General features: G+C 56.9%; 1 protein-coding gene across 4 annotated transcripts in view; it reads left to right on the top strand.

Annotated features, from left to right (window-relative positions):
• CNTN2 (contactin 2) overlaps positions 1-14,126 on the top strand; it is a 31,540-nt gene that overhangs the window by 664 nt on the left and 16,750 nt on the right. The window contains exons 2-8 of one of the 4 annotated variants that reach the window (XM_067729265.1): positions 68-158; positions 8,329-8,484; positions 12,055-12,234; positions 12,737-12,881; positions 12,965-13,140; positions 13,300-13,395; positions 13,777-13,986. In XM_067729265.1, the coding sequence (XP_067585366.1) occupies positions 12,972-13,140; positions 13,300-13,395; positions 13,777-13,986 (475 nt within the window). In that variant the 5' untranslated portion in view covers positions 68-158; positions 8,329-8,484; positions 12,055-12,234; positions 12,737-12,881; positions 12,965-12,971. The remainder of the gene's footprint in view (positions 1-67; positions 159-8,328; positions 8,485-12,054; positions 12,235-12,736; positions 12,882-12,964; positions 13,141-13,299; positions 13,396-13,776; positions 13,987-14,126) is intronic. The other 3 variants (XM_067729263.1, XM_067729262.1, XM_067729266.1) reach the window with 3 other exon arrangements.

Genomic DNA, 14,126 nt, shown 5'->3' with positions numbered 1-14,126 from the left:
CTTGAGGTCCCCCTGGGTCTGCCTGTGCAGGGTGACCTCTTTGCAAAGTCTTGCTTCTGTTCGGCAGAGGGGAAGGCTGTGGGAGACAAGGAGAGACTGGAGCACAAGTTTGGGCAAAGCCCTGTCCTGGAGCGGGGACATAGGGAGGAGAAACTGAGGCAAGTCACATCCCTTCCCCCCTCCCCAACCTTATCTTCTCCTCGGATCCCTCCCCCTCAGCCTCACGGGTGGGAAGAAAGGATTTGCAGAAGTTTGGCTTTCCAGTGGGGAAAGGGGCTAGGCTAGAAGGGGGAGGGGTACCATTTAGGGGGTCTAGAAAGAGAGGGCAATCCTTCTGTCCAGCACTGTAGGGCTTACATAATAGCCAGTGGTGGGGGAAGCAGCCCCAGCCAGTGCCCAGAGATGAATCCCATCACCTTCTCCAGGAGGGATTCCCAGGTCTGGGAGGCAAGGAGTGGGGTGAGCTAAGACAGTGCCTGTGGAAGGAGGGTCCTGACCCTACACAGGGAAAAAGCCAGGGACCCTTCAGCCACAGAGCACTGGGGGCTGAGCCTGTATCCCAGGAGGAAAAGTTGTCAGTCAAGGTTGTTTGGAGGTTTGGGAATCTAGACAGACCAGGATGGAGTGAACTGTGAGTACCCACAGCCCCTGCCCTGGAGAAGGGCAGGTTTTTTAGCCCCCAGGTTTCCTGCCCTTAACTTCCCCCACTTCATGTCCAGCCTGCAACTGGTCAGACTCTTATCACCCTTTCCTTTCAGCATGACTCCCCAAGGCCCCAAACTCCCTTCCCATTCCAGCTGGCATCCTTTCTCTTCTGCTCAAAGGGAAGCAGTAGGAGGAAGAGCCCAAATAACCCAGGAGGTCGGTGATCTGACATCACTCTGGGCAGCAGTCTCAGGCTTCTCTCCCAACCTCCTGCCTGGAGAGCCCCTACCTCCACTTAGCCTCTGAGTCCCCGCCTCCCAGTTGCACTCAGAGGGAACCAGACGGAGCCACCGGAACCTGTGGGAGAGGCTGGAGGTGGAGCAGGGAGATGGTGCCCTGACTCCTGTCCTCGGGGGGAGGGAGTTCTTCCCTTAGACACAACAGCATCCATGCCCTTCCCCAGGGTGCCCCAAGTTAACCCCTTCTAGCCAGGCTGCAGGACCACTCAAGGAAGGCTTTGACCACAAGGTCAAAGTTCTTCCTAATTTCCCATGAGATCTATCAGGAGTTGCCAGCCGGCAAGAGGGAGGTGGGAGGTGAGACAGACAGGGAGGGGCCGCAGAGCCCACGGCATCAAAGTCACCCAAGATCCACCTGTCCTTCTGGGGCTCACCATGAGCAGTGAGGGGAGCAGGGGTGCACTGCCCTAGGAAAGGTGTCCCCTGCTCTCGCTCTCTCTTATTCCCCACGCATCTTCTATGCCCCACCCGGCCAAGCTCTCTCCTCGCATTCCCTTCCTGGTCGAATGCACTCCTCCACCTACCCCGCACCGTTCCCCCTGCCAGATTTCACTCCTTATGCAACTCCATTCCAGCACCTTCTCTGCCAGCAGTTGTTCAAATAGAGACACGTGTGGGATGGGCCTCTGAAGAAGTGTGCTCAACGGGATGGTTGCACACATTGTCTCTGACCAACTGACCACACTTGCTCCTCAGGAGTAAGTACAAAGAAGGAGGTACCCCCAAGGTATCCTCTCTGACTTTAAGGCCATCAGGGAAGCAATACCTTTGGGGTGGTTTGGAGAATACACTGTGCCCCACCTCCCAGAAACATCTTCAGCCAAATGTTTGTGAGAAAGCTTATCTACACACATTTATGCCTGAGGTTGGAACCACAGGGCTGAGGACTGATACACAGGGAAAGAAGAACTAGAGCAAAAGATATGCCAGTGAAGCAGGAGGGATTGAAGCTAGACTGCAGGAGACACTTCCTCACCAGGAAGACGTGCCATGAGGAAGTAGGGCAACCTCCTTTCCAATGACTCTGTGAGGGTGTGGAGAACTGGGGTCCGTCCAAGCTTAGAGACAGTTCTGCCTAGAAGTAGAGTTTGGGCTAGGTGACCTGTTAATTTCTCCCAGCCTCAGGTTATCCTCTTGCAAATGGTACAGGGGGAGGTGACTCAGGAATCCATAAGAAGACAGACATCCTTTTCTCTCCCTCCTGCATGCTGACCACCTCTCAACCTTCCGGACCTCCCTAATCTAGACCAAACCCCCCAGGACTTTGCTAACTTGCAACATTCATGGGAGTTCCCATGGGTTCTGTGCCCCAATGGTAACTGTCCTGGAGTAAAGAAGTACTTCCATGGGTTTAATGAGTTCTCCTGATGCAAAATGAGCCCATGTTTCCTTGTTTACCCAGAGAGGATGCAAACAAAAGCAAAAGTGTGTGACATTCTCACCCAAAACTGAACACACTCTATCCCAGAGCATGTGCAAACCCAAGTGCACCTCAGCATCTTTATCTGATGAGCCCCACCCCACACTTGGGGCACACATCCAGATGAAACCTGCTGGGTCTTCTCCAGCCTAGCCCACATCCTCTCAATGTCCACCGACCTCATAGACCAAAAGGCTCCCGACACTGGCTCTGGCTGAAGGGTGGCCTTCCTGCGGTGCAACCCAACAGGTACAGTTAATTTGGGCCCTAGAGTGGAAACTAGCCTGAGGGGAGGAGCAAGTTCAAACCCACCTCGACCAGGCTTGGTTCTGAACCAGCCGTCCAGGAATTAGAGGGAGTCACCTCTCAGCAGAGATGAGGGGACATGCAAAATTGCTCCAGTAATTTCTTCCCGATTTGGATCTTCTGAACCAAGTTGAAACAATCGCTCCTATGCCTGATGTCTCAAAAGGGCCCCCCTCCCAAAGCCCTCACTCGTTCTGCCCCCAGACCCCACACGGAGTAGGCAGGCAAGTAGGGAAACCTCGAGTCTGGGTGCTACTTGCCCGCCCCCAGGTCCTCCCAGGAGAATGCAAGGCTCTCCCCTTCTGCCCACTCCCCACTTTGAGGGGTCTCTTCAGTGGAGAGGGTGGGGACAGAAGGGCCAAAGACTCCCGGCTGCAGATCAAGGGCCGGACTTCCCCGGCCCCGTGCCGAAAGCTCAGGCAAACCCACGAGCCTGGGAGTCACAGCTCTCCCCCGAGGGCACGGCAGTGCCAGGGCTGGGGCCTCAGGGAACCAGCTGCGAATACAAAGAGGCTGCAGAGAACACCGAGGGGTGGGAGGAGAGGGAGCACACAGAGCAGGCTGGGGAGGGACCCAGCTGCAAGGCTGCCCTGTCACCAAGCAGTCCCTGTCCCCCAGTGGGGACTGAGAAGGTCCCTATCCCACCCAAATATGCCCGGAGGACCTCCTCCAGCTCAGGGCACCAGCCCCGCCCGCACCGAGCCTCTCAACTGCAGTCCTCTTCCTGCCAGCTCCTGCCACCAGGCACGCGGGCCCACCAGGCCACTGAAGACACCCCATCCTCCCGGGGGGTGTGGGCATGGCTCAGACCTTCCCGGAAGACAGTGGTCCCGTCCCAGGTGGCAATTCCTTTCATAGGCAGAGTCCCCCTCCCATCGTACACCCCACATGCAGGAGGTGCAGTGGCTGAGGTTGAGCACCTGTTTGGGGGGGCCCGCGTGGGTGTCCGAGCCAGGTGCTCTCCTGCACACGTGGTGTCTGGACGTGTCTCTGTGTGTCCTTGTGCCTTGTCTGGAACGGCATGCCCGCCGGTGCTGGCCCAGGCCCGCCACGCCTGTGGGGTACAGCCCAGGGAGTCTTTGGGAGACTCTCAGCGTTCTCGACACATGTGAGCCTGGCCCGAATGTCGCGACTGTGTGGAAGTGAGCCCGACCCACAGCCGGGCACAGTGTCTGTCGACACACTTGTGTGGCCCTCGGTGTGCTGGGGTCCGTGCTCGAGGCCCATGACGGTTCTCAGTGATGAGCTCTGATCTTTCTCAAGCGCTTACTATGGGCTAGGAATTGTGCTGACCTCACAGGGGTCCCGGGAGGTGGGTACTACCCCTCTCATCCCCATTTTGCAGATGGAGACTGAGGCTCAGAGAGGTTAAGGAATGAACGTAATAACTGGGGTTACGCTGGTTAGTTATACTAAGGTTACACTGGCTAGTAAGTGTCAGATCTGTCAACGCAAGAGCCCACCCCACTAAGCCAGCGTGCTGTGCTGCTAGGTGGAGCACGGTGGGGACACGAGGGGCTCCTATAATACCTGTCAGCTTACAACAAGTCACTTAGTCTCTGCCCTCAAATGGGCTCCAAACTCCTTCTTTTCCTACCACCATCCATCCCAAAGCTGCTCAAATCTCCATTGTCCAGGGGGAAGGAGAGACAGGCTGGGGGCCAGGAGCTCAGTACCCCAAGGGAAAGCACTTGGGTGGAGTGTGTCTTTCATTTTCTGACTGCCTCTGTGCAAGGGCCCTCAGCCAGCAAACCCTGGAGTCCAGCTCACAGCCTTCCATCCCCAGCTGTCCTCCGGGCCCTTTGTCTCCTGGGCCCGGCAATTCGGCCAGCTCTCCCTGGTCTCCCGGAACCCCAAGCAGCCTAGGAGCCCCCCACGTTCTCCCAGGACCGGCCCCGGATGGTGACAGCCTGTGTCCGCCTGTACCAGCCTGTGCCTGCACCCCTGCACCAGGGCAGCTGGCCGGGGCCAGGCCTGGCTGGCTCAGGGTCCACAGGGCCAGCTCTAGGCCTGGCATAGCTCCACGCCGGCCTTGCACTTGACAAAAAGGCCTCCTCCATCCTGGCTATTCTAGAATGTGTCACAGGGCAGATGGTATGGGGAGACGACTGGCCCATGCAGCTCGTGAGCACATCCCCTGCTGCACTCAGCTGGGCAGGGAGCTCAGCAAAGGCGGTGTTTTTATTCCTGCCTCCCCAGCACTTAGCACGATGCCTGGCACACGGTGTTAGATACGCAGTGGGAATGGGCGCAGGGCAAGGCTGCGTGCCAACTGCCTCGTGCCAGGGAGGAAATAAGCTCCAACCTTTGACCCAAGCTCTGGGGGGTGGGGATGTGCGTTCACCCAAGGCCTTAGCACAGAGCGGGCTTGGCTCAATGCACATCTGATGGCGTTGATCAGCCTCTAATGCTCCCCGAGGGCAACCCTAGGTGCTTCCTGGTACCAGCCCCGCCCCAACCCATGTCTCCTCTGAGGCTGCAGGTCTCAGGCCCCAGGGGGTGCCCAGGGCCCTTGAGTCCAGAAGTGACTGATAGAAGTCCAGGATTAAATCGAAGTTTAGGATGAACAGAGGGATTGTATTATCCATGATGTATGGTAATTACTTATGGTAAGAGAGATAACAGATAATTCTGACCACTGTGGGGTGGAGGTGAATGGTCCAGGGTGCAGGGCTCCTGGTAGATCACCGGGAAACGAGGCAGGGCTGGGACACAGACACAGACACACAGATACACACACACACAGAGGCATATATTCAATACACAAAGACCAGATATACTCATACACAGACACATGCATATACACAGAGACACAAGACCAGACCACACATGTACACAGGGACATAGAGACAGAACACACAGATACGCACAAACATCACATACATGCGTACACACGCACACACGCACACCCACCCCACTCTCTCCAGCACTGCTGGTGGGCAACAGCAGACGGGCAGCAGCAGACTCGTCCCTGGAGTCTCCAGCCCCGGCCGCAGGTCCCTGCCCGTCTGTTTCCGTTTTGCTCGGACACACTCAGGATAAGTGCCTGTCTCCCCGAGCCCACACCCTACCCCCTCGCTGAGCTCTCAAGACTGGCAGGCAGACAAAGGGCAGGAAGCAAACGATGACTGAGCACCTTCTCTGTGCCAGGCTCCGGACGGGGCACACCTGTGCCAAAGGGGTGTTTTCAAACTCTTCGGAGCTGCGGAAACCTTTGAGTAAAGGGAACCTCAGAGGGAAGTCCAGCAGATAAAGCAAGTATAAGTGGAGTTGCTCTGGCTGAAGTGGGGAGGGGGCCTGGTGCCCCATCTTCTCTCCACGCCCCTATCCCCACCGCTACCCGAAGGCAAGTCCAAACAGCCCCAAGACTGCCTCTGCAGGGCACTCTGTACCTCACTCCACACTCAGAACAGCTCTGCAAAGGAAGTGTTACGATCTCCACTGCGCAGATGAGAAAACTGAGGTCCACCAGGGGAGAGAACTTGTCCAAGCTCCCAACACTGTTAGGAGATGAAGCCAAGGTCACCAACTCCTGTCCATCGATTCCAACGCCTGTTGTGGTTCCCAGTGCCCCAGTGGCTCCCTATCATGAGGACAGCTTCCTGCATTTGTGTACCATCCAGGGTCCTGCTTCTAGATTCTTCCATGGCTAAGCACCCTGCTGACCCCAGTAAACTGAGAGCATGTGTGAGAGTGTATGTGTGTATGAGAGAGAGGGAGGGAGTGTGTGAGTGAGACACAATTTGTGTGAGAGGGAGTATGAGGGGTGTGTGTGTGTGTGTGTGTGTGCCCTGGGGTTGCCCTTGGGCAGCACTGAAGACTGGTCAGCCCACTGTGTGAGTGTGAGTGTGAGCATGTGACGTGGAGGCACACAATCACAGCTGTTCTCAAGCAGTTAAGTACAACACACAAGTGATACCTATTCTGCGCTGAGGGTGCTGGGGGCGTGTTGGACGGGCTGGAAGTGCTGAACCTCTGGGTTCAAGCCTGGAACTGAAAGTGGCAAGGATAGGGAGGGACAGGTGGAGAGGTGGCACCTGGCCCCCTTCCTGACACAGGGAGGTGGGTATGAGGCTGGAGCTGGGGCGGGGGAGGGAGTGCCATCTGTTTAAACACCACTTCCGCCACTCGAATCGGAACACCAAGCTTCTCAGCCTATATCCTCCCTGACGGGCCCTGGGCCCACTTCTCCCCTCTCTTCCCCCCACCCCCCGCCTGCCCCTTCGGTGCCAGCTGTGGCTGTTGGGAAGGCAGGAACGGGTGGTGGTGATCAATATTGAGGTTTAAGGGCATTTGGGAGCCCTCTGTTTCCTGGGGAATAGAGCCCACAGTGAGGCCGGGAGATCCTGAGCTTGCACCGGTCTTCGGACTCTGCACTGGCCCTAGAGGCAGACTCAGGTCATCAGCAGCCTGCCATCTCCACCTCCCCACTCCCACCCGGGGGCAGCGTTCCCAGGCCCTCGGCCACCCTGCACTCTGGGAGAATCACAGTCTCAGAGCTGGAAGAGATGCTAGAGAGCACCCATTTTACAGATGAGGACGCTGAGGCCCAGAGATGGCATGGGTCTTGAAGCCAGTTAGTGGAAGAGCCCCCAGCCGGGCTCTCTCCCTCAACCTTAGATCCCCTCCTTCTGCTCTTAGTTTTCTGCAAAGCAGGTAGCAGGGCGGAGGAGCGGAATATGCAGCAGGGCGATCTGGCTCCCAGTAGCCTGGGAGCCCAGTGACCCAGACTCAGTCTGATAACCAAGAAGCAGGCCCCTGAGATTCCACACTCCCCCCACCCCAAACTGGGCAGGACAGCATGGAGATGGGGAGTTGGTGGAAGGCTGGACCTGCTCTCCCCCCAGGATGAGGCCCCCCTCTCTCAGACTGACGGAGGGGGGCTCTGATTTGCTCTCGGTGCCCCCCAGGGAGCAGGTTCTTCAGGGCTCCAGGATTTAACCAAATCTCCGCTCATCTCGGCAAGAGGGAGGCTCCTCTAGGAGCTGCGTTAACTCTTTCGGCCCAGAAGGCCTGTCCAGGCCCACTAGCCCATCTGGTTGGGAAACCTTACTAAGGGGGCCAAGGTTATGGCTCCATCATGTACAGTACCTAAGTGCCTTACCTGGGGTCCAGGTGAGAGGGTGTGGGCGAATCAATGAAACCCCTCCTCACTGGTAGAAAAACAGGCTGGTTCCCAGAGACTTGCTGCAGCTCCCAGAGGGGCTTATTACCCCCAACCCAGGCAGCTGTGTGCGGGGCAGGGGAAAGCGGGCCCGATTCCTAGAAGATGTTACTAGTTCCCCAAACCCAGGCACGGGCCCTGCTCTCTTCTGGCCCTGCACTGAGAGCTATTACCGGGTGAGCAGGCGCTGGCTTCTTGCCTCCCAATTAGTCACTGCTTTCACTCCCTGAGCAACACCCTGCTGGCTGCACGGGAGGTGGGGTAAGGGTACAGGGCAGAGCCAGACTCCCAGGGGGCCAGCAGGAGGCACTCGGCCCTGGGAAGAGCTCCTTGGTAATGGCCAAGCCCCTTCCCCTGGGGCCCTGGGGAGGGTGAGAGCAATTCCAGCCTCTCCCCAGGCTGAGGCAAAAGCATCGCCGCTGACCCAGATGTACCTGGAGCTGGGAGGGGCGCTCCTCAGCTCAGAGTCCTCCCCCGCCTTTCTGCCTCCCTAGGTCCTTCTCAGCCTCCAGCCAGACTCTCCCTGTGCAGGGCTGAGGCTCCTCTCCTCCGCTCCCCACTTCTGCCTGGAATGCTCACCATGGGGACACCTGCCAGGAGGAAATCACACTTGCTAATGCTGGCCGCTGTGGCCCTTGTCTCCACTCCAGGTAAGGGGGCTTGTCTGGACTCCGAAGCCTAGCGGGCATGATCACAGCGTTATATCACTGCTATTATGTTAGTGATGTGACTACAGAAATAATTGACTGCACTGCGTGGCACTCCAGTTTGAGGCCATTTCCTTATAAAAGTTTCCTGTTTGTGGAGTTTACTTTCCCTTTGAGATTAGGAGGAGAGGGAATGAGTCTTTGTCGTATTGTAGATGATCCAGAGAGGGTGAGGGACTTGCCCTGGGTCACACAGCGAGACTATGGCACAACCAGATCTCCATGACATCAGCCCAGAGTTGCAGCCTCTTAAGGCTGCAAGATTAAATTTAAAATTAGTTGCTTAGTTGTACTAGCCACATTTCAAGGCCTCATAGCCGTATTGGATAGCACCGTTTATAGAATATTTCCATCATCACGGAAAGTTCTATTGGATAGTACTGCTCTAGGGTGCCCTGACCACACAACTCTGGGAGGGTTCCTCAGGACAACAGTGAAGGCTGGCAAATGGACCAAATGTGGAATGGGATCTGGGAAGAGATAAGGCAGAGCAGGGCGTGGCCCAGGAAAAAGGCAAGAGGGACCCAAGCAAAAGCTCTCACGCCAGGGGTGCTTCAAGTGGGGAGAGGGGAGGAAGGCGTTTGGCAGAAGGAAAAGGAGGGCACGGAAAACCGAGCAGTGCAGCACAAGGGGCCCGGGCTGGCTGGATTCAGGAGAGTGGGCTAGGGAGGCGGTATGGGAGCCCCAGGCTGTCTGAGCTGGGGGAACTTTCCAACAGCTGCTGCTGCTCAGAGGGGCCTACTGGAACCGCTGCTTGGCCTCTCTGCCCTGACCCTCAGCCCGGATCAATAGACATTTCTTTTTTCCTTAAAGATCTCCGTGGGAGAAAGGGTACCCATCCTCTGATGTCTTTCTGGAGTTCTAGCTATACCTCAGGCTCCACCCCATCCCCACCCCACAGCCCCTGCAAGGCTGCAACCAGCACATTTTAAATTCTTCATCTCACCAGGGAAGGACTCCACTGGCATAGTTTCAGATGTTCTCATTATGTTCTAACCGCCTCCCAACCCAGCATCCAAGTCAGTGAGGCTACTGGGAAATAGGGGAGCCTCCCAGGCCCCCAGGTCCAGGCCTAGCTCCCAGTGCCAGGGCCCCCCATGTCTGGAGGAGCTGCTGGGGTGGGGAGCCCAGGCTGCAAGGGGCAGGAGACACCCACCCCAGAGAGAGTGGCGGACGTACCCGGGCTCCTCCACGTTCCCCACCCTCAGGGTCAGTCAGTGCTGGGACCCCATCATCTGAGGTAAGCAGTATGTGCAGCCTCCGCGGTCCATAGACCCAGAGAGGCAGGAAGGCCAAGGGAGACGGGACCTGGTCTGCCACCTCCAGCAACCTCAGAGGCAGGAGCGGAACATCCCATGGCTGTTCCCACCCCCTAGGAAGGGGCCTCAGCTCTTGGCTGTCTTTGCGCACCTACCCTGGGGAGGCAGCTTTGGATTCCTGCATCCCAGTGCAAAGAAGGGCAGCACGGCTTCCCCTCCACGGTCTCAGCTCCCTAATCTCCTTCCTCCACGAGATCCTGATACCTGTGTTTGGGGGAGCAGAGTTGTCAGGATAGGGAATCAGGAGAGAATCAGAGAGGATGCCGAACAAGGACAGCACAGAGTGGGTGGCTTTCCCTGGGAGTGTGTGTGTGTGTGTGTGTGAGAGAGAGAGAGAGAGAGAGAGAAAGTGCATGTGTGGGTGGATGTGTGTGTAGCTTCAGAGGGAGGTGTGGGGTGAGTGAGGGTGTGTCTGGATGTTTGAGAGGGTGGAGATGTGAGTGCGTTATTATTGCATGGAGGGCATGCTGCATTTGGGGGATGATGAATGTGTATAGAAGGGCTTACACACAGCACATGGCTCTCAACTCTATCCACTCCTCAGAATGCCCGTGAGGCCCTTTTAAAATCTAGATTCCTGGGCCTCACTCCTAGAGATTCTGATTCGGGACCTCCAGGATAGAGCAGCATCTCTGATGGTCCTGATGGGAAGCTGAAGTCAAGAATTCTGAGCCCTGTGGTTAAGGACACTGGCTATGGGGGGAGGCTGGCCAGGGTCCACACCCCTAGATCTGCTCCTTCTCTGTGTGACTTGGGGCAAGTGATTCAACCTTCGAAGTCTCAGTTTTCACATTAGCCAAACGAGAAAATGGCACTGGCTACTTTGTAAAGAGGTTATGAGAAGGAAATGTGGAGCATGGTATTTGGTAAAGAGTTAGCCCTCGATAAATAGCATCTATTCTGTTATTATGAATGCCCAGATGTAGATATAAATAAGTATATGTGGACATTTGTAGCCATACGTGCATGGGAACGGATGTGTGTAAATCTGGAGTAGCTTAGAGAGTCACGTATGTATATATGTGTGATGTCTGTGTGCATATAAGGAAGTGTGTATACGTGAGAGGTGGAAAGCATGTGTCTGTGGATATTGGGTGAGGGTGTGTATATGGCTGAATGCCGGAGAGAAAGCTTTTTCTGGAAGCTTAAAGTATCAGTGTGCCCCGGGCCCACTCAGCCACCATCCGCCCCCCTCCCCCCACCACCATCCAGACAGAGTTACTGGAAGCTGCTATTATGCAAGGTTGTTCCCAGCAGCCTGGCTGCCTCCGCTACCCCTCCTTTCCCTCCCCTCCCGGCAGTCCCAGCTGGGGCAGGGGTCCCTACCTTCCACCACCATCATTAACTTAGGATTAAGCTGGGCTCTCCAGCCGAGAGGATGCGCTGCCATCTCCGAGGCCTGGGGCGGCGATGAGGGACAGTGATGGGTGGTGGGGAGGGCGGATGGGGGATGCCATTTCAGGGAGCCCTGCCTCCTTCCTCATTCTGAGAGCTGCTTGACAGCTGCCATCACTCCCAGGGGTCCAAGGCTGGGCCTCAGCTGTGGCATGGGGCCCACCCCCACCCATGGACCAGGGCTGACAGCTGGATGCACCAGGAGAGCAGGCACTAATTGGTTAATGGGGATCCCCCACGACCCACCAAGGAGGGCCTGAAATCAGCTTCATGGAGGGTTAGGAGCCAATTAGGGGTGGCCTGGCTCCTGCCTGACACCACAAAGGCAAAGAATGACCGGCCACACCAGTCCGCAAACAGAGGCAGATGTGAAACACTGCCCTCTGCCTCTCAGACCCTGCCCTGGTGAGCCTGGACAAGGGGACATGGAGAGCAAGGCATCTGCCCCGGGAGGGGGCCAGGCAGGAAAATGCCATTTGCATGCGGGATACCCATCTGCCCAGCAAATTCAGGAACCCGAGGTCTAGAGCTGCGCGTGCCACAGGCTTGCCCTTTTGACTGTGGGCAAGTCGCTCCCTTTTCTGGGCCTCTCTTTCTTGAAATGTCACAATGGAATTTTATAAAATGCCCCAAAGCAACGTGTACGTCATCCACCCACCACTGAGCCTTCCTCTTCCCCTGACCCTCACCCGGCCCCCTCACTTGGGTCCAGGAGACAGTGGCTGAGTACACACCCTGTGTCAAGCTGAACCCTGCTACAGACCCTGGGAGGGGGGTTCATCTTCTTTCCATTTCGCAGGTGAAGACGCTGAGGCTTAGAAGGGTCCTGTAACAGCTAATAGAGGCCCAGGGCCAGAGCACGTTCTCTCAGGACGCCCTCCCCAGAAGGAACACTAGGCTCCAGGGCCACACCTCCTCTCTCCCCCTTTTTAGCCAGTGGCTTCCACGCATCTCTCAAGGCCCATCTCACACCCTGCAGGTCAGCTCTTCCATGAGTCCCCTGACTGCTTCCACTCCGAGGGTCCCTGCTCTTGAACCTAAGCCACTATTATGGCTCTCACCTACTGTCAGTTTTCTGTCTTCCTCCCTGGGTCGCAAGCTCCTTGAGGAAGAGGGACTGTGTCTTACTCATTTTGCTACACAGGGCCTCGCCCAGTGCTAAGTATACAGCAGGTACTCAATATCTGAGTATAGGAGGGGTGACTGACTGAACTAAGTGACTAGATGGGGTCTGCCCAACCTATTGAAATTCAAAGTTTAATTAATTATAATTAAATAAAATTTAAAATCTGGTTCCTCAGCTGCACTCGCCATATTTCAGGGGCACAGTGGCTAATGGCAAATAGCTACTGTACTGGACAGGGCAGAAAATGGAACCTTTCCATCACTGCCGAAAGTTCTATTGGACAGTGCTGCCCTGGAGGCCAGGCTCCAGCTGGCCCCTAGGCCCTGAGACCTCTGGTGGTGTCCCCCATCTGCAGCTTGGAGCTCAGTCTGGGGATCCCCAGCCACCTTTGGGCCTGTCTTTGAAGACCAGCCCCTCGGTCTGCTATTCCCAGAGGAGTCCACCGAGGAAAAGGTGACACTGGCATGCCGTGCCCGGGCCAGCCCTCCGGCCACCTACAGGTGAGACCCTCGCAGTGGTGTTGGGAGGCCCTGGGCAGTGGGCAATTTTTCGTCACATCAGCCCCTCTCCGCCCCCACTGCAGGTGGAAGATGAATGGCACCGAGATGAAGCTGGAGCCAGGCTCCCGCCACCAGCTGGTCGGGGGCAACCTGGTCATCATGAACCCCACCAAAGCCCAGGACGCCGGCGTCTACCAGTGCCTGGCCTCCAACCCAGTGGGCACCGTCGTCAGCAGGGAGGCTGTCCTCCGCTTTGGCTGTGAGCCCCACGGGGTGCCGGGATGCTTTGGGGTAGAGAAGACAGGGCTGGAAAGTGTCCAGAAGGGCGGTTGACTACTTCCCCATGGAGCCTGAGCTGGGAAGGGAGGGTCCTGCAGGCTTGGAGGACAGCGCCTGAGCACACGGTCTCCACCTCCAGTCCTGCAGGAATTCTCCAAGGAGGAGCGAGACCCAGTGAAAACCCACGAAGGTTGGGGTGTAATGTTGCCCTGTAACCCACCCGCCCACTACCCAGGTGAGTCAGGCCCCTGGGCCATGTTAGACAGAGGGCACAGGAGGGGCTTCTGGCCGCTCAGCAGAAGAGGGATGGAATAAGAGGTGGTGAGTGACCCTTGGAAGCACTGATCCCGGGGTGCCCAACTCTAAATGATTCTGTGCCCCACCCCCCCATCAGACTGGGAGGTCCCCAAGGGCAGGGGCTGTTTCCCCAGCAGACAGCACTCCCTGAAGGCAGAGATAAAGTCGCATCTTCCCTCTAGGTCTCCCCTCAGCCCCAGTTCAGAGCACAGGGGCTCTCAGGACAGGGTCTACGGATCCCCAGCAGCGCGTTGAGGTCCTACCCAGAGTTGCTCCATTAGCCCAGCACCCCCGGTTTCCTCAAACTCCCCATTCCTAGGTTTGTCCTACCGCTGGCTCCTCAACGAGTTCCCCAACTTCATCCCTACGGATGGGCGTCACTTCGTGTCCCAGACCACAGGGAACCTGTACATTGCCCGGACCAATGCCTCAGACTTGGGCAACTACTCCTGCCTGGCCACAAGCCACATGGATTTCTCCACCAAGAGCGTCTTCAGCAAGTTTGCTCAGCTCAACCTGGCTGCGGAAGGTCAGGGTCAGCGGGCAAGGCGAGGAGGAGGGAGCTGAAGGGGTCAAGTGGCGTTGGGAAAGGGGGTCTTCCCTTTGAAGTTGTGAAGAGCAGCTCAAAGGGCACAGGGTCTGGGGCTGGACCCCAGGGTCTTCCTGCTA

The sequence above is a fragment of the Pseudorca crassidens genome, chromosome 2 (assembly GCF_039906515.1).
Source record: "Pseudorca crassidens isolate mPseCra1 chromosome 2, mPseCra1.hap1, whole genome shotgun sequence".
NCBI lineage: Eukaryota > Metazoa > Chordata > Mammalia > Artiodactyla > Delphinidae > Pseudorca > Pseudorca crassidens.
Note: the sequence above shows the minus strand (reverse complement) of the source record. Positions and strands in the feature narration are given on the sequence as shown.